Below are 24,814 nucleotides of genomic sequence, written 5' to 3'. Positions count from 1 at the left end.
TTAAAAAATCCCTAATCCAAGGGTGCCTTGACAGAGGACGATAGTAGTCCTGACTCAAAACCGTGGATAGTGCCACCACATGGCATCTCAAGGTGTTAGGGGCTAGTCCTTTATCTAGCCCCGCCTGTAGGAAGGTTAGTACCGTCCCCGGTGAGGCCGACTGGGAGTCGATGTCATGTGCCCTGCAAAACTCGCAAAAGGCCGACCAAGTAGCCTGGTAAATGCGCCTCGTAGATGGTCTGCACACTGATTGCATGGTAGTTATGACCGTGTCAGGTAGATGTTGGTGTTTCAGGTGGTCCCCCTCAAGTGCCACACGGTCAGTTTCCACCACTGTGGTTCCGGATGAGTGATGCATCCCTGGCTGAGGGCTACCAGATGGTCTGGAATTCTCCAGTGTGGTGAGATGGACAGTTCCATTAGATCCGAAAACCACACTCTCCGTGGCCAGTACGGTGCCACAAGCAGCACCTCTGCTTGTTCCTGTAGGATCTTCTGTAGGACTCTCTGTATGATGCGAGTGGGAGGAAATGCGTACAGAAGGCCCTTTGGCCAGGGGAGTCGCAACGCATCCACTCCCTCCATTCCCGGAGAAGGGAACCGGGAAAAGAATCGTGGAAGTTGTGTGTTGTGACACGTTGCAAATAGGTCCAATATCGGAATGTTGAATCGACTGATTATCTCCCAAAAGATCCCGGAGTCCAATTTCCACTCCGCCAGATCTATAGTCCTGCGGCTCAGCCAGTCCGCCCATACGTTCTCCTGTCCCGATATGTGCTCGGCTGAGAGAGAGGCCAGATGAACCTCTGCCCATCTGAACAGAGATTCCGCCTCCTGCATCAGGAATCTGGATCTCGTTCCCCCTTGGTGATTGATGTAGGATCGTGCTGAGACATTGTCCGTTAAGAACGTGTCTGCCCTGTACCAAGGGGGAGAAGCTGTGTAGTGCCAGAGAAATTGCCTTTAGTTCCAGGAAATTTATATTTATGTCCTGCAAGTCCTGTGGCTCCCACAGACCTTGAGCTACGCTGGATGAGAGATGGGCACCCCAGCCTGTCAAACTGGCGTCTGTCGTTATAGTCACAAAGTCCTGACCTTGAAATGGTGATCCCTTCTGGATTGCTGATGAAGTCCACCATCTCAGGGAGTGTCTGACTCCCGCCCTCAAGGTCACTTTGGTCTGTGTGTGGCTGATTTTCCTCCTTTGAAAGGGTAGGAGGAACCACTGGAGCGGCCTTAGATGTAACCTGGCCCAGGGCACGATCTCTATGGAGGATACTAGGGTACCTAGTATTCTTGACAAGAAGGCTAGTGAGGGCCTTTGTTGAATTCTCAAAGATTGTATTAGAGTTCGAATATTGGATTGTCTTTCCTGGGACAGGAAAACCTGGCATAATTCCGTGTCTATTGAAGTGCCTAGGTGAGCCAGACGTGTTGTTGGGGTTAAATGGCTCTTGTCCCAATTTATGGTAAACCCATGTATCTGGAGAGTGGTCAGTGTGAGCTGTAGATCTTGTTGTGCCTGTTCCCTGGACTTTGACAATATGATGATGTCGTCCAGGTATGCCATAAGGCGCACTGACCAATGTCTGAGCGAGGCCGTAAGGACGTCCAATAGCTTTGTGAATGTCCTTGGTGCTGAAGAAAGGCCAAATGGCATTGTCCGGTATTGGTAATGTGTCCCGTTTAAGCAGAAACGCAGGAATTGTCTGTGTGCCGGGAATACCGGCACATGTAGGTAGGCCTCCTTGAGGTCTATCGATGTTAGTAAGTCTTTGGGATGTATAGACTGTAGAATTGACCAGAGGGAGTGCATTTTGAACTTCTGGTAGCGCACGTAGAGGTTCAAGCATTTTAGGTTTAATATTAAACGGTACCCTCCGGAGGCCTTTGGCACCAGGAATATTACAGAGTAGAAACCTTTTCCCCTTAGATGTAGGGGAACCTCCTCCATTGCATTTATTTCTAGCAGATGCATTATCTCTTTGTGTAATAGGAGTTTCTTTTGAGGGTCCATTATTTGGGAACATGGAATGAATCTGTTGGGGGGTAGATGGGAGAAATCTATCCTCAAACCCTGGGCCACAGTGGTAGCTGCCCAAGTGTCTGTCGATGTATTCTCCCATGCGTCGGCAAAGTGCTGAAGTTTGCCCCCAAGCAGGTAAGTCCCCACAAAGTCACTTGGAACGTCTGGATCCCTTGAAGTTGGAGCCTCTGTAGGGACGGCGTCCCTGCTGGTAGGGCTTGCCTCAGTCCGCAAAATACGTTCTCTCCATGCGGAAACCTCCCTGATTAAAGGAGCCCTGGGAGAATGCCCTCGAACCCTGGGAGCTGTTGTGGTTCCGTCTGAGGCCCCTCCGGGAACGGCTGACCTTCTGTCGGTTTCCAGCTCAGAGGGAGAGGCTGAGGAACAGGAGGTGCAGACAGACGAGGAGGAGGAATCCCAGGCTGAAGAAGAGGGAGGACAGCCAGAGTCCCACCAGGGGGAGCTCTCCCCAGCAAGCAGCCTGGATTCCTTAGAGGAAAGTGCACAAGCCATAATTGATCTGCGACAACGAAGAGCTACTCAGAGACGGAATCAATTGGCTAAATACTTTCAGCATTAAAGTGGCAACAGCTGGGTTTGGGTGTGGTGCTCTTGGGAAAGGCTAAAAGGCAGACCCACCCTTCCTGGCTTGTGGAGTTTTATCTTTGAGAGTCGTGGGACCTGACTGTGAACTTTGGCGTCTTGGAATCCTGGTTTGTGCCTTTGACTATTGAAACCTTGGGGGGGGGGGGGGGTGCCAGCAAGAAGCTTGCTGTATTGTCTGGACATCAGGACCCTGCTGTACCGTATTATATCCTGTCTGTTGGGAAGAACAGGTTTTCCTCTGTGCTTATTTTTTCCAGTTATAAAATACTTTTGGCTTTTACCAGAGTGTCTGGCTGTTTTTTCCAGTTGGTGTTGAGGTCTGGGGGAACCCAGACAGAACAGGAGCTGGTCGAGGAGGGCTCGGACTGAAATGTCTGCGGTCGATAGAAGGGGGTGGAGCGCCTTTCCCCCTTCTTATTGGATCATGGTAGTACTTTTTTCTTGTCCTTATCTTCGATAAGGACTTTTTCCAGGGAGTCTCCAAACAACTTCTCACCCTGGAAGCGTGCAGAGGCCAGACGCCATTTGGATTTGACATCCGCCTGCCAGCTGCGGAGCCAAATCAGCCTGCGAGATGACAAAGAAGAGGCCATTGCTCTGGATGCAAATTTGGCTGCATCCATGGTGGCTGCCAGTAATTTGTTTAAGTCCTGGCGCAGCCTGTTGTCCTCAGGGTTCACCCTGGATTGGATGTCCTGTATCCACAGGATGGTGGCCCGGTTAAAGAAAGAAGCTGCTGAGGCAGCGTGTAAGGCCCAGGCCGCCATCTGGTGTGTCTTGAGCACCACATTCTCGGCTTTCTTATCCTCAGCTTTTAGTCCATCTGAGACCTCTGATGGCATCAGGGCTGTAGATACTAAACTGGCCACTGGGGTATCTATGGTTGGGGAGGTTAAAAGCGATTCCATCTCCTGATCGAAGGTGTAAAATTTCCGATCAACCATAGACGGTCCTTGGGCCGCTGTCGGGGTCTCCCAAGGCCTTTTAATGTTCTCAAGGAAGATCTCTGAAGATGGAATATTGTCTGTTTCTTTTTTTGGCACAGTGAGAAGCACCCCTGTTGCGGCCGGTACTGTGGTTTCCTTAGCCTGTTTCCCCTCCCCCACTTCTTCGAAGGCCAACTTGGCCTTATTAAGCATGATCCTGAGTAGGGAGGGTTTAAAGAGGCCCATAAAACTCGGGGGTTCCGGAGGATTCTCATCTCCGGATAGGCCTTTGCTATCTTCGCTGTCTTTCTCTCTAGGGAACAACTCCTCCTCCATTGAACCCTGCAAGGAAGATTGGGTGGGGCCACCCACAGGTCTCTGGGCTGCTCTGGGTTCAGGGTCCCTGGGGCGTGTTGCTGGGCACCTGTTGCTATGCCCTGTGAATACGCATTTGATATTAAGTCCTGGAGTGACTGTGGCATGCTCTGCCATGTATCCAGCGAGCTCCTCAGCCCCACAGATGAAGGTGTGAAGGTGGCTTTGGGCTCACTATATTGAGGCCCTTGCTGCATGGTTGGGAGGTTAAGCCAAGGTTGAGATTGACGAGGGGGGTGGAAAACCTCTGTTGCTGCCAGTAGGGGGCAATCTGGCGACCAATCCTGCTCCGTTGCCGAGCCTGCTACCCCTGCTATTACACATGAGGGGGAGGCCGGGGTGGGCATAGGCCCCATGATGAGGCTGCCAGCTGTCTTTGTGCCACTTCTAATTGCCTCTCAAGTGCCCTTATTCTTTTCTCAGCCTCTTTGAGTGAGGCTCCCTGAGAAGACTTGGACTTGCTCTTCTCAGGTTTTTCCTTGGGGGTACAGGGCCGGGCTGTGACCGGCATGTCCTCCCCCGAATGAGCTGAAGTATCAGCCATAATTCCTATTTTTCCCCAGTAACACTCACACACTCCTTGCAATTGAATGCTCAACCATTTCACGCCGCCTAATGACGATGGTACAATTAACCTCCTGGACTCAATGCGGCTGCGTGTTACTGGAGGACCCAGGGGGCGTGGCTAGGAGCCTTTCTCTGCTCTACCCCCTCCTTGTTTTTAGCCAAAAACATGGCCGCCACGCCGTTGCCATGGAGACCGGTGGGAAAAAACAAGGAGCTCCTTTTCCCGCTCTAACTGCAAGAAACCGGCATCCGTAGCCGTCTCGGCACTTTAGCGCGTCTGAGGCGCATTCTGTCTGCAGTTTCACTTGGTTGCCTCGATTCTTCCGGCTCTGGTATTTTTGTTGGGCGGGGTAGGCCCCTCCCGACGTCAACCTCCTCCTACTAGCCGGGTGTGACCGCGGAGGTCGGTGACCCGGTCGCCCCTTTTTTTAGCCCCCCCCACGTCCTTTCAACGAGCCTGGTGAAGATGGGGGCGGGGGCGGGGGTGTAGCATGCAAGAGGACAGAACCCATGGAGAGTCTGGTCCCCTGCTGCAAGGGAGGGAGCCAATCTTCTGAGAAGAAAACCTGCAAAAGGAAAAGAGAGAAAGAAAAAGATATTAAAACTTCAAACGAGGTAATTACACTAAACTTTACTCATTAGTAAAAACTCTGTGGAGAGAAAACTCAAAAGGTCCCTTTACTGCAACTGAGTTTTCATGACTGGTGGGCTAGGGGGCGGTACCTGCATAATATTAATAATATTTAAATTAAACTCAGTCCCTTCCAATGAGACTGGAGAAATATCCACGTTGGACTCTCCTTGCAAGTGCATTGGAGAAGGGACAGTTCTTTTTTAAATTTTTTAAAAAATTTTAATTGAATTTTTCAAAAACAAGACAAAACATCGACAAACATATATAGAAAAAAACCAACAGAACATACAACAAAAAAGGAGCTCTAATCGCTCCGCTCTTAATAGAAGTCTCTAAAAAATCTTTTGCTAATCATATCATACTAAAAAGGAAAAAAGGAAATATGCTTATATTTTTCTATTGTTTACAAGGATTATTTACAATTTTATAGCAATACACTATACAGTCTTAAATTTTTTAGGTATTTCTTCTGTTGAAACAATTATAGTCCCTATCCCAGGTTTTATAATATTCAGTCTCTTCTTGACCCTTTAACTGCCTCGTCATCATATCCAGCTCTGCACATTCAATAATTTTCCTAATTATTTCTTCTTCTTTTGAAACTTCTACATCCTTCTACCTTTGAGCAAAAACTATTCTTGTTGCTGTTAAAATGTGTGTTATCAGATGTTGTATATCTTTTTAATATTTTTGATACCTAATAAAAAATATTCTGGGGTCTTTCTAACTTCCTGTTTTGTAATTTCTTTTAACCATTTTTCAATGGTATTCCAACATGGTTTGGCTTTTGAGCAGGTCCACCATTGATGGTGATATGTGCCAATTTCCGCTTTACATTTCCAACAGTTGGGGAGGGTGTTAGGAAACATTTTTGAGAGTCTATTGGCAGGCAAATGCCATCAATAAAACATCTTTATCTGGTTTTCTTTTAATGATATTGACTTAGTTATTTGCCAATTATATGACCAGGGTTTTCCCCATTCATCTAAGTTTATATTGTGTCCAAAATTTCTACAACTAATCACACTATCTTTTAGAATCAATCCTTCTGTTTTAAACCTTATCAGATATTTATAATTTTTCCCAATCAATTTTCCTTAATTCTTCATTATTATCTTGTCAAGCGCACTATTCTCTTTTTGAAAAAGATAGTTCTTTACATCTTTATAAAATCTTCCCTGGATCTTGGCATAGGTCCACCAATCTATCATTATGCCTTCTTTATTTAATTCTTGTCTAGATTTAAGTTTCAATTGTGAATTTAATAAATCTTTGTATCTTAATATTATTCCTTTTTGTAACAAATTTGGGTGGCGTATTGCTTCAATTGGGAAAATTCATTCCGGCATTGTTTAAAAATGATCTTTTAAAATTTCTATTCATGTTTGTAATAAAGAATTCCTAATTATATGTCTTTTAAAATATGTATGGACTTTGTGTTTATCGTACCATACAAAGGCATGGCATCCCAACATAACATTCTAAATTTAGAACTCTATTGTTATCCAATGTTAACCAACCCTTAATCCATGATAGGGCTGCGGCCTGATAATATAACTTCCAGTTTGGAAGTCCTAACCCTCCTCCCTCTTTAACATCTTCTAATGCCGTTAATTTTATTCTAGCTTTTTTCCCTTGCCAAATAAAACTTTTAATAATTTTTGTTAATTCTTAAAAAAAATATTTCCCGGGGTTAACTGGGATTACCTGAAAAATAAACAATGGCTTGGGTAAAATATTCATCTTGATCATTGAAATTCTTCCTAATAAAGATAAATGCAAGTTACTCCAAATTTCCAAGTCTTCTTTGATCCAAGCTAGGAGTTTAATATAGTTATCACCTTTTAGAGACAAGGATTTAGAAGGTATCCAAATACCTAGATACTTCACTTTTTTCACTATCTTCATATTTGTTAGTTTCTAGTTGTTTTATCTGAGTTCCTGTCATGTTTTTAGTTATCATTTGTGTTTTAATTTTATTAATTTTTAGTCCAGCTACGCTTCCAAATTCTTCTACTAAACCAATTAGTTTTGGTATTATTGTCAAGGGATCTTCTGTAATAAAAACTACGTTGTCTGCAAATGCTTGGACTTTATAATGTTCTTTTTTTATCTCTAATCCTTTAATTTCATTAATTTCCTTTATTTTCCCTTATTTTAATTAAAGGTATTTCCAATGTTAAAATAAATAAAAGGGGGGGAGAGGACAACCTTGTCTGACACCTTTTTGTATCTCCAATCTATCTGTCAGTTCATTATTTATTATAATTGTAACTGTTTGATAAGAATATATAGAATGGATCAAATTGGTAAATTTAGTGCCAAATTTCATCTTATCAAGTTGTAGTTTCATAAATGACCAATTTACATTATCAAATGCTTTCTTTGCATCCAAGAAAACCAGGGCCATTTGCTCTTCCAGATGGTATTCGTAGTATGCCAAAGTATTAATAATTGCCCTGAGGTTATTTTTAATTTGTCTGCCTGGAAGAAGTCCATGGCTGTCACCTCCCGGAAACTTTCATCAACCAGAAGGGACAGGTTCTAATTGATACAGTAAGTGGTTACACTGATGGCTTTGAGGACCCTGTCCACTTTGTCAAGGCCCACAGGATTTGCACTATTCTCAGATAACTGTACAAGATATTACTTCAGGTATTTCACATGGATCTGCACAATGCATGGATTCCAACTGGGAACAAAGCCAACTGACTTTGTCAGATGTTGAACTAGTTCCTTGATGCTTTCCTAAAGATGATCATCAGAGCTCTTCTGTCCCATGAAGGACTGTGTGATCCTAAACAGGGCTGCTGGAGACACTCTGTGAATGCAATAAGGATGGAGAAGTCCAGTAGTAATGTTTCACCACTATTACCACCACAAGCAGTTTTAAGTGGTAGCAAGTTGGAGTCACCCTTCATTTTCTTCCAGTGAGATTCTAGGTGTCTCTTAACACTTTTCTGAATCTTCAGCTCCTCCATGAACAATGGGAAGAGTTTGTACTGATGGATCAAGAGAAGTCACACAGGCATGATCCTGCCCAAAACCTTAGCTGCCCTTTGATTTTAGGACATTGCCATAGCTTTGGCAGGAATGTGCCCCCCCCCCCCAGATATTCCCCAGTTCCCTCTGGAAGCCAGAGACAGTTTGCTTGAATGGCTCTGAACTCCTTGTGGACAGAACAGCATAAGAGAATCTGAAGACTAACAGGGCATTATCTCTCCATGACAAGGTTGTTCCCCACTAATCATGTTGCCATTGCTCTGACAAGCAGATCATATCTGGCATGTGATTACTGTCCTGAGCTGCACTTGAGATGATTTGGATTAGGCACATGGCTGCTATGATAGTCATGATCTCCTGGGCCCCTTCCAAGGCCATACCCACAGATGGCAGATTGAAGTCCCCCGGGACCATAAGCCTGGAAAACTCCACTACCAACCCTGAGACGGCCTCCAGAAGCTCAGGCAGGGAGACTGTTGTGCAGTAGAAACACTGGTATAGTAGGCAACACTCCCACCTGATCTCATGAGCTCAGCTTCAGGAACGGGTCCCATAAGCCCAGCTTCCCAGGTTTCCCAGCCAGAAACATGGGAAACAAGGCCCCTGAAGGCAAAAAGAGATTCTCAAATAGTTATTGCCACCCATCTTCCCTTCCCTGGGGTCTTGGCTTGTGCCAAACCCTAACCCTCTGAGACACCCTCTTCTGGAGTCTTCCAAGTCTCAGTGATGTAGGCCAGGTCGGCTCACTTCTTCTCAATAAGATCTTGAAGGAGGGGACCCTTACTAATACTAATAGTATGCACCACCAGCAGCAAACCACAAGTCCTCGAAGGATTTCCAGAGCTGGGAATGAGCTCAGAGCACCAGAACATGCCCTTGGTACTAAGCTTCTCTAATTTTATTTGATTAATCAATCAATCAATCGACCATATCAAAGTAAAAATAGTGATCACATTGGTCATCATAAAACGGGAACTTATCATAAACACTATACAATAGTGTAAACTGGTTAAAATACAATAATATTAGATAAGATAAAGTGAATTTAAATAAAGTGTGTTAAAAAGGAGTATGATAAGCTAAAATTAAGTAGTGGAACATGAAAATATAAGTCATGCAAAGTTTTACATTAAAACAAATGTGGAATACTGGTATAAAGTATTCTTAAGTGAGTTCATCTCCTTTGCATGCCACCCCAATGTGTTCTATAAAACATGTTCTCATCTGGACAGCCCTGACTATAAACTTAACAGTTCTAGAAACTACATACATATTTGTACCCTGAAGAAAAGTAAGACAGTGGTTTATGATTTTGTCAAGTAGGGACTATAAATACTGAGGTCTTACTGAGGAGTATAATTTACAATTGAGTAGGACATGCGCAATCTCTTCTATTTCTGGTGCACCGCAGATGCATGTTCTCTCAAGATATGGTACTTGGTGGAATTGTCCGTATTTAACCATAGAATCTAACTACTCAAATCTTGCTCTAGTGAGAGCTGTTCTATGGTATTGGGTCAAGCCAATTGTCAGGTATTTTTCTAGTTGAAAGGATAATTTGTTCTTGGCTAGCCATTTCAGTGGCCTGCACTTAGCAAGTGCTCAATATCAGTTTGTGCATTAACATCTAAGACGCTTTGTTTAAATATTGCCTTGGCCTGATGTCCGGCTGTAAGCAGGTGTTGTGTTGAGAAGCCGAGATGTAGGATAGCTTGAGAAAGTTGATTGATCCATGTAGTGGGTTGAGGTGTGCCCATTTGTTCTTCTAAGCACATTTTTGATAGTCTATCAGGTTCCATTGCGAGAATCCTCCACCAAGAGTTGAAGACTTTAATAGCTGTTAAACTGTAGATAGAATGGATGCCAGTTTTAGCTCTTACTGCTGCTGCAGGTGTATTTCTGTTGGTCCCCAAGATAGTTCTTAGAAAGTATGCTTGGTTTTCTTCCAGTGGTGAGGCCTTTAACAGGCCCCACAATTTAGTACCATGTTAACATCGGTGTGATTTTTGCTTTATAGACCTTTAGAATAGGAAGCAGCAAGCTTGAGTGATTATGAGTAGTTTAATTAACATTTTAGAGCTTGCTGTGGCCTTCATAGAGCTTTGTTAAAATGATTGACCCAGGGTCCTGTATCTTTAAAAACCACCCCTAAATATGTGAATCTATCTGTTTGTTTTATAGGCTCCCCATCTAGATACCAGTTATACTTTGCTTGCCTTTTCCTCAAAAACCACCACTTTGAATTTGTGCTTATTAATATTCAAGAAGTTAAGAGCACAATAAGCACATCAATCTTTTCAAGCCTACTTGAGAATGTGCCATCAAAACCATATCATCAGCATATAGGAGAATGTTAATGTGTCTATTGAGGATCTTTGGCACGTGAAGGTCTGTATAATGGAGGAATCCTGGTATGTCATTAACATAAAGGTTAAACAACATCGGGGCCAAGATACAACCTTGTCTGACTCCTTTGTAGGTGGGGATGCTCTGAGTAAGAGAGCCCCTGACTCCAGTACGGACTTCTAGACATGTGTTTGTATAGAGGCCCTTTATCAGATATAATAGTCTGGGTTCCATTTTTAACTTGGGCAACTTCTTCCATAAGATATCTCTGTTTATAGAGACAAATGCTGCACTGAGGTCTATAAATGAGAGAGAGAAAAGCGCTAATAATACTTTCAATATGTACTTTTTATCCTCTTCTTTGGTAAGTTAATTAAAATTAACTACACGAGATATATTTCATCTACAAATAACAATATTATAAAATCCAGTCCCTTATATTCCTTTTTCCTATTTATAATAAAACATAAACATCTTAACATCTCAACTCAATATCTAATTTAATCCTTCCATCTCTGTGTTGACTACTTATCCAATGCTGCCACCAGTCCTTATTTCGTCATCTGGGTCTTTAATAGATTAAAATTAAATCATCATGTATTTCTTCAAAAGTATGTAAAAGAAAATACTTCTCAATTATTTTTAATTTCCAACCATTCATAAAACCTTCCCAAAATCTTATAGTAATCACACTCCTCTTTATCTTTAAGTTTTAAAGTAAGCCTATTCATTTTGGCACAGTCTAAAATCTTACATAATATTTCTCTTTTGTCTGGAATTTTATTCAGCTTCCAATTTTGTGCATATGCTATTCTAGCTGCTGTTAAAATATGTATAATCAAATATGTTTCTTCTTTATTAAAATTATCTGGTAAAATATCTAATAAGAATATTTCTGGTTTAAATTCAATAGTCTTTTTCAAAATCTTCTGTATCCATTGCTGAATCTCTTTCCAACATTTCTTAACTTCTGTGCATGTCCACCACATATGACAAAAAGAGCCTGGTAACTGATTACATTTCCAGCATTTCATTGATCTATTCTTAAACATTTCTGCTAATCTTTCTGGTGTCATATACCATCTATAAAACATCTTATATATATTCTCCTTATACGGTGTTGACATTGACATTTTATAATTTTATTTTATAATTTCTTTCCCAAATTTGTTGCTACTTTATCTATTGAATATCCTATATTCTTCATCCACTTTATCATTGTATCTTTCCTAGCAGCCCCCCAAACCCGGGTTGGGGGTCCGGGGGGCGCTGGCTCTCGGCGCTTTCGAGCTGAGTCCGGGAGCGAATTCGCTCCCGGACTCAGCTCAAAAGCGCCGATAGCAAGCGGCAAGGAACGGCTTGTCCACGCCGTTCATTCTCGCCGCTTTCGAGCTGAGTCCGGGAGCGAATTCGCTCCCGGACTCAGCTCGAAAGCGCCGAGAACGAACGGCAAGGAACGGCTTGTCCACGCCGTTCATTCTCGCCGCTTTCGAGCTGAGTCCGGGAGCGAATTCGCTCCCGGACTCAGCTCGAAAGCGCCGAGAACGAACGGCAAGGAACGGCTTGTCCACGCCGTTCATTCTCGCCGCTTTCGAGCTGAGTCCGGGAGCGAATTCGCTCCCGGACTCAGCTCGAAAGCGCCGAGAACGAACGGCAAGGAACGGCTTGTCCACGCCGTTCATTCTCGCCGCTTTCGAGCTGAGTCCGGGAGCGAATTCGCTCCCGGACTCAGCTCGAAAGCGCCGAGAACGAACGGCAAGGAACGGCTTGTCCACGCCGTTCATTCTCGCCGCTTTCGAGCTGAGTCCGGGAGCGAATTCGCTCCCGGACTCAGCTCGAAAGCGCCGAGAACGAACGGCAAGGAACGGCTTGTCCACGCCGTTCATTCTCGCCGCTTTCGAGCTGAGTCCGGGAGCGAATTCGCTCCCGGACTCAGCTCGAAAGCGCCGATAGCAAGCGGCAAGGAACGGCTTGTCCACGCCGTTCATTCTCGCCGCTTTCGAGCTGAGTCCGGGAGCGAATTCGCTCCCAGACTCAGCTCGAAAGCGCCGAGAACGAACGGCGTGGACAAGCCGTTCCTTGCCGCTTGCTATCGGCGCTTTTGAGCTGAGTCCGGGAGCGAATTCGCTCCCGGACTCAGCTCGAAAGCGCCGATAGCAAGCGGCAAGGAACGGCTTGTCCACGCCGTTCATTCTCGCCTCTTTCAAGCTGAGTCCGGGAGCGAATTCGCTCCCGGACTCAGCTCGAAAGCGGCGAGAATGAACGGCGTGGGCGGGCGAAGGGCGGGCGGCAGCGAGGAGTTTGCGTGGGCAGTGGGGAAACTCCTCGCTGACGCCAGCAAGAGGGGGAAGACTCAGGGAAGCCGCCCAGCAGCTGATCTCCCGGTTGCCATCTACGCATGCGTGCCCACGGGCACGCATGCGTAGATGGTATTTTGACTTCCGGGTTGAAAAAAAAATGAAGTACCCTGTTCGCAATGGTTGGGGACGCAATAAACGGGGGATCACTGTATACGTATACCAATCAAGGTTTATACCTTGTTTTTCAAGTTCTATCATTGTTTTTAACCTTTTTGACTGTCCTATTAAATCTTTATATCTAGAAATTATTATTTATTTTATTTTATTTTATTATTTTTCTATTCTGTTCTGTTCTGTTCTATTCTATTCCTATTCCCATTTCTATTCTATTCTATTCTATTCCTATGCTGCCCAAGTCCCTTGGGACTCAGGGCGGCTCACAGCAAAATAAATATGGATCAAAATAACAAATAGTATAATTTAAAATAATTGCAGCCATCCATACATTCATAGGCCGATCTCACTAGTAGCCTCCCCACCTTGGAAAGCTGCCCTCTTGGAATTCCTGTTGGGTATCACACTGACTTACCGGCAGTTGCAAGCTATCAGAGCATCCAAAGCTGATGTAACTCTTGATCTCTGCACTCCTCATCTTTCTCCATCAAACCATCAAAGAGGATGTAGAGGCTGACAAAGATTGCCAGAAAAGGTATTGTTTTCTTGACTTCAATCTGCTGGAGCTGAGTGCAAACATGTTTCCTTGGCTCAACTGAGTTCTAAAAACTCAGCCGAGCAGAGGGGCGTGACCAGGAAATTGTTACAACTCAGTCTCCTAGCAAACGGAAGTAAGTATCCATATGTGGATGCTCCTACCACAGCACCAGAGAAGGTTTACGGTATGTTTATGATTCCAGACTCATTTTAGTAAAATAAATGAGCCGCCCCGAGTCTACAGGGAGGGGCGGCATACAAATCTAATTAATAAATGAATGAATGAATGAATGAATAAATAAATACTGCAATTGGAAAAAGAAAACCAGATTACCCAAGGTAAAAGTGGGGATGGTGTACAAACTACTTGTTTGAATTCCCTTTTGAAACAATATTCATTTTCCTACTGAAGCAAAGCAGTGTTATCAACTGAATTGTATCCAGAGAAAAAAGCATTGTTTCAACATATAAACAGGGCTTTTTTGGGCTCCTTCCTCCCCCGCCCCTTGGGCATTAACCTTCCTATCCACAGGACTAGAGAAGCTTCTACAGCAGAAGCCCAGTAAACTCTGCCTGTCCGTACATATACACAACAGGGCTTTTATCCTTGGACTCCACCTTTAGTTGATTATATCTGACACACACACACCCTTAGAGTGGCTAACCAAAAGTGGTCGTCAACATGGAAGTAATTTTCATGGAAATCAATGGGACTTATATATTAAATGGGCGCTGAATTGGTTGACTTTTGTTTAATACAATTCCGCAAGACTGGGTTACAGAAGTGTGTGGGCACACACATGTGCAAGGCAAAGTGCATGTTGTAGCTAAGAGGCAAATTCTATTCTTTTAAGATTAAGATGTCAAAGCAATTGTATACAGATAATAATGTCACAAAACATGATTCGGGAGAATTTCTTTTTCTCTCTACCTGAAAGATAATCAAACACAGCCTATTTCTATATAAAGTGGAAGTTTATAGAAGCATTTGTACATCCATAATATGCCCAGGTGTTTGCTTACTTGTGAGGAAGAGGACCAAGAAGACTAGTATCTTCCGAAAGAAAGCAGGCATCGTGGCTGTCAGTTCTGATTCATGCAGTACCCTGTAAAACAAAACAAACCACCAACCAGTGATACATAGAAACCAGGAGAGTGGGCAGCATATGCCATGACCAAGGGTAGGTTAATAAATATTGATATACAGTATTAGAATAATATTAACTTTTTAGACATGACACGAGTCTTTATTGATTAGCCCTTGGGCCATGTAAAGTGAAAAAAATATTACTAAAATCTGATGAAAACAATTTAAATGGAATTTTATTAAATACCATTTAAAATGAAATTGGAATAAATATGATTTAAAATGAAGTTGGAAAAAATACAATCTAATATGAAAATACATTTTAAACCAGTTTTCTTTGTAGGATGTGGCTAGTGTCAATTTTAAATTTCTCTCCCATGATTGTTGCCAAATGTCGAATTCTATATTATATTTTATTTATTTATTTATTTATTTATTAGATTTGTATGCCGCCCCTCTCCGAAGACTCGGGGCGGCTCACAACAGTAATAAAAACAATATAGTAGTGGAACAAATCTTATATTAATATTAATATAGCCAAAGTTTTGTTCCCATTTTTTTCAGTGACCATTTTTTTCCCTTTTCCTTATCTTGGGATAGTAAATAATGATATATTTTCTGAATTTATTTTTTCCTGTGTACCTAAAAGTAATTTATCCAGTGTCTTTTCCTTCTCGGTTTCTAGTTCTTGCGTATCCTTATCGTATCTTGATTTGATCTGTAAATATTCCCACCATTCTAGTTTAGTTCCTTCACTCTCTAGTTCTGCTCTTGTTTTGATGTTCCCATCATCCTTAATCATATATTTATATGTGACTGTTCTACCTAATTTCCTAAGGTTTGGGTGAGTGAAAGCTTCCAATTTGGAATACCTCCATATTCCTGTCTTTTAATTTTTTGCCAGATGTTTAGCAGTGAATGTCTGATAAAATGATTTGTGAAATATCTATGGTTTTAGATTTCTCTTCCCACAGAAATGAATGCCATTCAGAGTGCAAATCGTGGCCCTCTAAATTCAGTAACCTGGAGTTATCTAATTGAATCCAATCTTTAATCCAAGTTTAAATAGATGTATTATCATATTCTTTCCAAACAGGTAGGCTAAGACCAGCTTCTTCTTTTAACATTTGTAAATATTTGAGCTGAATTCTGGGTTTTTTATGCTGCCAAATAAATTTACTAACTAGTCTGTTCAAATTTATAAAATAGTCTTGCTTAAGTTTTAGAAGAATGGTTTGGAATAAGAAGAGAATTTTGGGTACTATATTCATTTTAACTGTAGCGATTCTTCCCATGAAAGAGAGTTGGAGTTTCCCTCATTTATCCAGATCTTTTTTTTATTTTTTCGGTCAATTTTCAGTTAGTTTTAAGTGTTGTACATTTTGCTGTCAAGGTAATCCCTAAATATTTTATCCTTTTTGTTATTTGTATATTCAACTTTGTCATCAGTTCTTTTGGTTGTTTCTCATGTTTTTAACTATCATTTTGGGGTTTTGTTTATTTATTTTTAATCCCGCTATGTTCCCAAATTTTTCAAGTGTATCTGTTAATATCGGACCAGATTCTATTGGATCCTCAAGGATAAAGATAAGATCGTCCACGAAGGCCTGTAATTTATGTCTCTTTTTTAATTTTTAAACCTTTTATTTGTTCATTCCTTCTGATCATTCTAGTAAGTACTTCTAAGGTTAAAATAAATAAAAGGGGTGAAAGTGAGCATCCCTGTATCATGCCTTCTTTAATTGAAATCTTGGATGTTGTATCGCCGTTTAATATGACATTGACAAATTGTTCCATGTATTGCTTGTTGCTCTTAAACAATTTTCACCAAAATTGATGTATTCTATTTGCTTTAGCATGAAGTCCCAATTAATATTATCAAATGCTTTTTGGGCATCAATACACTAGCGCAGCTTGCTTCTCATTATGACATTCATAATATTCCAAGATGTCTAATACAATTCTCAAATTGTTTCTCAATTGTCTTTTGGGTAGGAATCCATTCTGGTCGGAATGAATGGATTTATTTAGGTAACCTTTTAATCTATTTGCCATAATTGAACTGAATATTTTATAGTCAACATTTAAAAGTGAAATGGGTCTATAGTTAGCTATTAGTTCTGATCTGTGTCTTTTTTAAATATTAGAGTTCAGTTTGCATCTTTCCATGAAGCAGGCAATTTTCCTTCTTCAAGAACTGTGTTGATTACTTCTAATAAAGTCTCTTCTAGATCTTTTAACATTTCTTTATAAAATTCTATTGGAAGGCCATCAGGTCCCGGAGCTTTGTTACTTTTTTGATTTTTAACAGCTTCTCTTAACTCTGTTATTGAAATTTGTTTATTTAACATAGAAACATAGAAGACTGACGGCAGAAAAAGACCTCATGGTCCATCTAGTCTGCCCTTATACTATTTCCTGTATTTTATCTTACAATGGATATATGTTTATCCCAGGCATGTTTAAATTCAGTTACTGTGGATTTACCAACCACGTCTGCTGAAAGTTTGTTCCAAGGATCTACTACTCTTTCAGTAAAATATTTTCTCATGTTGCCTTTGATCATTCCCCCAACAAACTTCAGATTGTGTCCCCTTGTTCTTGTGTTCACTTTCCTATTAAAAATACTTCCCTCCTGAACCTTATTTAACTCTTTAACATATTTAAATGTTTCGATCATGTCCCCCCTTTTCCTTCTGTCCTCCAGACTATACAGATTGAGTTCATTAAGTCTTTCCTGATACGTTTTATGTTTATGACCTTCCACCATTCTTGTAGCCCGTCTTTGGACCGGTTCAATTTTGTCAATATCTTTTTGTAGGTGAGATCTCCAGAACTGAACACAGTACTCCAAATGTGGTCTCACCAGCGCTCTATATAAGGGGATCATAATCTCCCTCTTCCTGCTTGTTATACCTCTAGCTATGCAGCCAAGCATCCTACTTGCTTTTCCTACCGTCCGACCACACTGCTCACCCATTTTGAGGCTGTCAGAAATCACTACCCCTAAATCCTTCTCTTTTTTTTTTTCAATATTTTTATTAATTTTCTTTAAAATAACATACAGACTTACAAACATTTAACATACAATGTAGGGATGTATCATCCCTGCTCTTCTCAAAAGTATAAATGCAGATACAGAAAAAGGAATACATGATTGAATATCTAATTCAATGCTACTAATACAAAAAATATCTAATAGAAAAAATTGATATCATAAAAAAATTTCTAACTAGTTTCAAGTCAAAAAATCTTAAAAAAAAAGCAAATTTCTATTCTATATATATAAACTAAATCTAATATAAATCTCAATGAGAAAAAGTTATCTAAAATATCTATACTTATTATTACTCTTCTTTCTTTCTTTTTTATTCTTATCTATCCATTCATAAACATTGTTCCATGTTTCATAAAATTTGGTTTCTTCCTGGTCATTCAAGCGTCTTGTCATCATGTCCATTTCCGCGCAGTCTAATATTTTTGCAATAACTCCCTCTTCTTTGGGGATATCTTCCCCTTTCCAGTTTTGCGCGTAGATAATCCTTGCCGCTGTAAAAATATGTATAATCAAATACAAAATTTCTTTTTTGTAATTTTGGTTAGTAATTCCTAGCAAACAAAACTCCGGGGTGAAATCTATTTTCTGCTTTGTAATCTCTTTTGTCATTTTCTCTATCATTTTCCAATACATTTTAGCTTTATTACATGTCCACCATTGGTGGTAGTAGGATCCTATTTCTTTCTTACATTTCCAACATAGAGGTGATGTCTTTGGGAACATCTTTGCTATTCTACTTGGTGGGAGATGCCATCTATAGAACATTTTAATTTGGTTCTCTTTCAAAGAAACTGACTTTGTCATCCTCCAATTACACATCCAAACTTTCTCCCATGTATCTAAATCAATTTCTTTACCTATGTTTCTACACCAGTGTATCATACTATCTTTTAATGTTAACTCAATATTCTTATGAGTAATCAAATATTTATATATTTTTCCAATTACCCTATTTTGATTTTTAGTAATTAAGTCGCTTAACAAATTTTTACTTTTATTAAATATGTAAAGTATACTGTCTTTCTGATATCTGGATCTAATCTGTGCGTAGTGCCACCAATCAATTTGTATCCCTTCATCTTGTAATTTAATTCTAGGTTTTAATTTCATTTGGTTATCTAACAAGTCTTTGTATCTTATATTTCTTGTGTCGTTAATAGAATTTGGGTGTATTATTGCATCCAAGGGGGTAACCCAATCCGGAATTGTTAAAAAGTGGTTTTTCTTTATATCTTTCCAGACGTCAAATAAGTATTTTCTCAACGTATGTCTTTTAAAATAAGAATGATTTTTATCTTTATCATACCAAACAAATGCATGCCAGCCAAGCATAAGATCATGTCCTTCTAATTTTAATGTTCTTATGTCCTCTAAAGTTATCCAATTTTTAATCCATGTTAAAGCGGCTGCCTGATAATATAATTTCCAGTTTGGGAGGGCAAACCCCCCCCCTCTCTTTTATATCTTCTAACATATTTATCTTAATTCTTGCCTTTTTCCCTTGCCATAAAAATTTTTTAACCACATTTGTTAGATTTTTTAAAAAATTGGCCCCTGGATTAATTGGGATCACTTGAAATAAAAATAATACCTTAGGTAAGATATTCATCTTAATCGTGGCAATTCTTCCCAAAAATGATATTTTTAAATTATTCCATATTTCTAAATCCTTTTTGATTTCATTAATTAATTTTATGTAGTTATCATTTTTTAATGTTATTGTTTTAGCTGTTAGCCATATTCCCAAGTACTTTACTTTTTTAACTATTTGCATTCCAGTAATACATTCTAAATTACTTTCTTGTATTTTACTCATATTTTTAGTTATAATTTTTGTTTTATTTTTATTTATTTTCAAACCTGCTACCTTACCACATTGTTCTATTGTTTGGATTAATCTTGGTGCTGTAACTAACGGATCTTCCATTATGAAAGTCAAATCGTCTGTGAAAGCCTGGACTTTATATGTCTCTTTTCTAACTGTTAAGCCCTTTATCTTTGAGTCTGCTCTTATTTTTATTAAGAGTGTTTCTAAAGTCATAATGAAAAGAAGAGGTGAGATGGGACATCCTTGCCGCACTCCTTTATTTATTTTAAACGCTTCTAATTGCTCATTATTTAATATAATTTTTGTCGTTTGTTCTGAATAAATAGCATCTATTAAATTGACAAATTTGGGGCCGAATCTCATTTTATTTAATTGCATCTTTATAAATGTCCAATTCACGTTATCAAAAGCTTTTTGAGCGTCTAGAAACATTAGAGATAATGTTTTATCTGAGTATTGCTCATAGTACTCTAATACGTTAATAATTGTTCTAAGATTATTTTTGATTTGTCTACCTGGAAGGAAGCCATTTTGGTCTGAATGAATTTTGCTATTTATTACAGTTTTCAGCCTATCTGCGTATATTGCTATAAAAATTTTATAATCTACATTCAATAAGGATATTGGTCTATAGTTTTTAATTTTTTCTTTTGCTGTATCTGGTTTATGAATTAAAGTTATCAAAGATTCCGACCATGATTTAGGAATTTTACCATCTACTCTACATTCATTAAAAATTTGCAACATGTTATTTCTTAATACTTCATTTTCTATTTTATACCACTCTGCTGGAATAGCATCCGGCCCCGTGGCTTTGTTATTTTTCTGCTTTTTAATAACTGTGAGGAGTTCTTCCATTGTTATTGGGCTCTCCATCTTTTCTTGTTGCTCTTCTGTTATTTGTGGTAGCTCTGCACTCTCTAGATATTTAAATACTACTTCTTCTTCAATATTGTCATCTTTATACAATTCTTTAAAAAAATTCTGAACTATGTTTGCTTTTCCCTCTGAATCATGTTTTATTGTTCCATCTTTATCTTCTAACTGTCTAATTAATTTAGATTGTCTCTGTTTTCTCAATTTATATGCTAACCATCTGCCTGGTTTATTAGCATGCTCAAAATATTGTTGCTTAGCTCTTTTTATTTTTTCCAATATCTGGTTTTGTTCTTGTAGTCTAATTTTATGTTTAATTTAAATTTATTTTTTTCCCCAAGTCTTTATTTTTCACATTTTGTTGTGATAAAAACTCTAATTGTTTTAGTTCATTTATTAATTGTTCATATTTTCTTTTTCTTTCTTTATTATATTTTGCGGTATAGGATATTGTTAATCCTCTTATGTATGCTTTAGTCGCATCCCATAAGTTCTGTGGAGTGGTGTCTGTATTTTTATTAATTTCAAAAAATATTTTTAATTCCTTTTCAATCCATTCTTTATATTCTTTCTCTTTCAAAATATTTCTATTCATTTGCCAATTATAATACTTTTTAATATTTCTCATATAAACTATAACTGGATTGTGGTCCGCCCAAGTGTTAACATCTATTTCTACCTCTTGTATATACTCTGCTGTTGTTTTAGGAGCCCACACCATATCTATTCTAGTCCAAATTTTATGGGGGTTTGAGTAAAAAGTATATTGCCTTTTATGAGGATGTCTTTCCCTCCAAATGTCATTTAATAACAATTCTGCTTTCATTTTTTGAAAAGTGGAGGGCAATAAATTCTTTTTTTTCTTTTTACAACTTTTCTTCACCCCCGAATGGTCTAATTGTCTATTTGTTATAGCATTAAAATCTCCAATAATTAACATATTTTCAAAATTTAACTCTATAATTTTTTGATGTAATTTTTCGTAAAATGCAGTTTGATCATCATTTGGGGCATATATAGAAACAATAACAAGAGGTTTAGGTTCAATATCAACCTGGACAATCAAAATTCTACCTTCATTATCACTGAATAATTGTTTGGAATTTATAGAGCTCTCAACATACATTGCCACTCCTCTTTTCCTTTGATCTGCTAATGCAGCATACATATTTCCAATTTTATTATTTAACAATAAATTCCGATTACTTTTTTTTATATGTACTTCTTGAAGTATCACAATTTGAGCTTTTTGGTTCTTAATTTTGGAAAACATTTGTTTTCTTTTCTTTGGTTCATTAAGTCCATTGACATTTACTGAAAAGATTTTTAGCTCTCTCAATGTAGTCATTTGTTGTATTTCTTGGTTTCGCGTTGAGGTTGCTTTCTTCTGGTCCCTTGGTCCTGCTCCTCCGCTTGGGTGAATGCCCCCCATGGCTTCAGCCTGCATTGCTTCCAGTTCTTTTGTTAACTGTTCCATTTCGCTTATTCCACTGTTTTCATAAAAATCTCTTGCTTGGTCTAAATTCTCCAACTTATATCTTGTTGATTTCCATGTCAATGATAGTCCTTGTGGAATAAGCCAGCGAAAAGTTATATTTTCTTTAATCAGAAGTTTGGTCAAGAAATGATAGTCTCTTCTAGTCTCTCGAACACGTCTCGGAATTTGTTTTAGTATTTTTATTTCTTTGCCTTGGTGTTGTAATTGACCAGCTCTTGACCAATGCAATATGTCATCTCTCAAGCTTTTTCTTACAAATTTGATGTGAATCTCTCGTGGAAGATTAAAACGGCGTATGTAGCTGTTAGAAATTCTGAAGACTTCATCGATTTCTTTTTTTATGTCAAGTGGGTCCATCTGGAGGATTTTCCCAATAATGTCAGCCATAATGGCCTTTAAATCTTCATCTTTTTCTTCTATTACATTTTGAAATCGAAGTCCATATGACGCACGTTGCATTTCCAAATGTGTGATTGATTCATCATACCCTCTGTAACGTGAAGCAGCTTTGTCCTCTAAGTGATCAATTCTTTTCTCCACCTTTTCCGCCTTTTCTTCCACTGCCTTCATTCGTTCTTCATTGTCTTGCAAAGCTTGTTTAATCTCCTTCATCTGGTCTTTCATCTCACCTGTATCCAGTTTCATTTCAGCCATCTCTGCTTTAATTTCATCTCTCTGCTGAGTTGCATCTCGTTGGGATTGTAACATAAAGTCATTTAATGTAGTTAGTGTCTCTTGGATTGAGGCCAGGGAAGGCTGTTTCTCTCTGTCCTTTTCCTTGGTAAACATAGTTGCTGATAAGACCGACTGTGCGGGGGATGGATGAGGTGAACTTTGCGGAGAAGAAACAACAGTTGTCTGCTTCTTGATTGTTTTAGTTTGGGTGGAAGTACTTGACATTTTCAAATTTAAATTTGATGTTATTTTATGTTGGCAGTATGTAGACAAATACTATAGATTCCAAACCCACAGTAACAGTTCTACTAAGTTAATAACAATAAGGATTCTAATTCAAATTCAAATAAAAGACTAAATTTCTACAAATTCAAATACAATTAGAATTCAAAATATAAAATATAGCTAATTAATTCTCAACTTATTAATTCTTATTACTCTAAAGCCAAAATTTATATCAAGAAGAGAGAAAAAAGAGAGGGAAAAGGAAAGAAAAAGATTGGTTTAGCACAGCAGAAAAAGTAAAAAAAGAAAGTCAGCAGAAAAAGAAGGAGAAAGAAAACAAAGAGAAAAAGAGGGTCTGAAAAAAGGGGCAATCAAAGCTAAAAATTATTGTTCAATTAAGGAGGAACAGGAAACCAAAGACCAAAAAATTTAGCAATGCATAGACAAAACCAAGATTAATTATAATGTAATGTAATATAAAATTGAAATTCAAAAGTTAAGGTTATCAGAGGGAAAACGCAAAAAGGAAAAAACAATTATTAATATTCCAGTTATAATAGGATGATTTGATTGAAGGTCTAGTTTGTTGTCAGAAACACCTTAATAAAGGCTGCAAGGGTATTCCGTAATTTAAAGAGGAGTATAGTCTTTTAGGAATTTATAAAGCTTTTTCCAAACAGATGCAATTTAATCTCACAAAGTTAAAATGAAGTCGGTCCGTCTCTCACAGCCCAGGAAAAATCTCTCCGCTGCAAATCCAACGAAACCGCTGTTAATCCAAAACCGCTATCAATCCAAACGAAATCCAAACGAAATGCTCCAACGAAATAATCCAAATCAGATAGTCCAAATTTTGAGAATCTCAAGTATAGGAAAAGAGTTTTTTCTTTATATATATTTATTCAAAAGTTGTGAATAGATAGTGAGCAGTCCTGGTCCTTCCGCTAGAAAAATCCCAGCCCGGACTTCATTTTGCAATGTTTCGTAACCAATTACTTCAAAAAGGGAAGAAGAGAAAAAATTTTCAACCAAATAATATCATTTTGTATATAATAAATCCTTTAGTGTCTCATTTTTAAAATCCTCTGGATCCCCTTGTTTGCAGAAATTTTACGATTCCAAACGAGTGAAAGTGTTCAGAATAAGTTCCGGCTGTTAAATCGCGCCTGGATACAATGTTATTTTAACAACTTTCTCTTTCGCCTTCGTTTAAATTCTCAATTCTCCGTTTTCTTATATTTCAATCTTCTTACTTAACATGGAACATAGAAGTTTTTTACCTTAATTGTAGCTTCTTTTTGAAGTATTCCCTTTTCAGATAGAGTTGTTTAATTTCTCTGCTTTTTACATTCTGATGTTTCTTGCTTCCCGCTGGTTAGGTGGGATCGCAATGGCCGTGTCCTCTCGAAAGAGGACCGGTGCTCCCTGCACCAGAGCTGCAGGACAAACCCTCTGTCCCCGGAGCCTCGGCGATGGCTCTCCGGACAGAGGGGAATCCCCTTTTCTAGGATCGAGCCATCCGGACTCGATCCGATCGCATTGGAGCGACCTCTGGGAGGGTTGAAGGGGTCTCAAGGCAGAGCCCTGCCAAGAGACTCCGCTGCGGTCCTCAGCGAAACCGGAAGTCCCTAAATCCTTCTCTTCTGAAGTTTTTGCTAACACAGAACTGCCAATGCAATACTCAGATTGAGGATTCCTTTCCCCAAGTGCATTATTTTACATTTGGAAACATTAAACTGCAGTTTCCATTGCTTTGACCATTTATCTAGTAAAGCTAAATCATTTACCATATTACAGACCCCTCCAGGAATATCAACCCTATTGCACACTTTAGAGTCATCGGCAAATAGGCAAACCTTCCCTACCAAACCTTCCCCTATGTCACTCACAAACATATTAAAAAGAATAGGACCCAGAACAGACCCTTGTGGTACACCGCTTGTAACCTGTCTCTGCTCAGAATACTCGCCATTAACAATAACTCTCTGATGTCTATGCTTCAGCCAGCTTGAAATCCACTGAACTATCCAGGGATTAAGTCCAATCTTCACTAATTTATCTATCAGCTCTTTA

General features: G+C 39.3%; 1 protein-coding gene across 1 annotated transcript in view; it reads right to left on the bottom strand.

Moving 5' to 3' along the window:
- The window catches only part of PDGFRB (platelet derived growth factor receptor beta), a 134,616-nt gene that overhangs the window by 66,586 nt on the left and 43,216 nt on the right, over positions 1 to 24,814 (bottom strand). Inside the window, exon 2 of the mRNA XM_070739072.1 lies at positions 14,518 to 14,600. Within this exon, the coding sequence (XP_070595173.1) occupies positions 14,518 to 14,569 (52 nt within the window). The 5' untranslated portion in view covers positions 14,570 to 14,600. The remainder of the gene's footprint in view (positions 1 to 14,517; positions 14,601 to 24,814) is intronic.

The sequence above is a fragment of the Erythrolamprus reginae genome, chromosome 2 (genome assembly GCF_031021105.1).
Source record: "Erythrolamprus reginae isolate rEryReg1 chromosome 2, rEryReg1.hap1, whole genome shotgun sequence".
Classification (NCBI taxonomy): domain Eukaryota; kingdom Metazoa; phylum Chordata; class Lepidosauria; order Squamata; family Dipsadidae; genus Erythrolamprus; species Erythrolamprus reginae.
The sequence above is the reverse complement of the archived record's forward strand: the minus strand, read 5'-3'. Positions and strand labels throughout refer to the sequence as shown.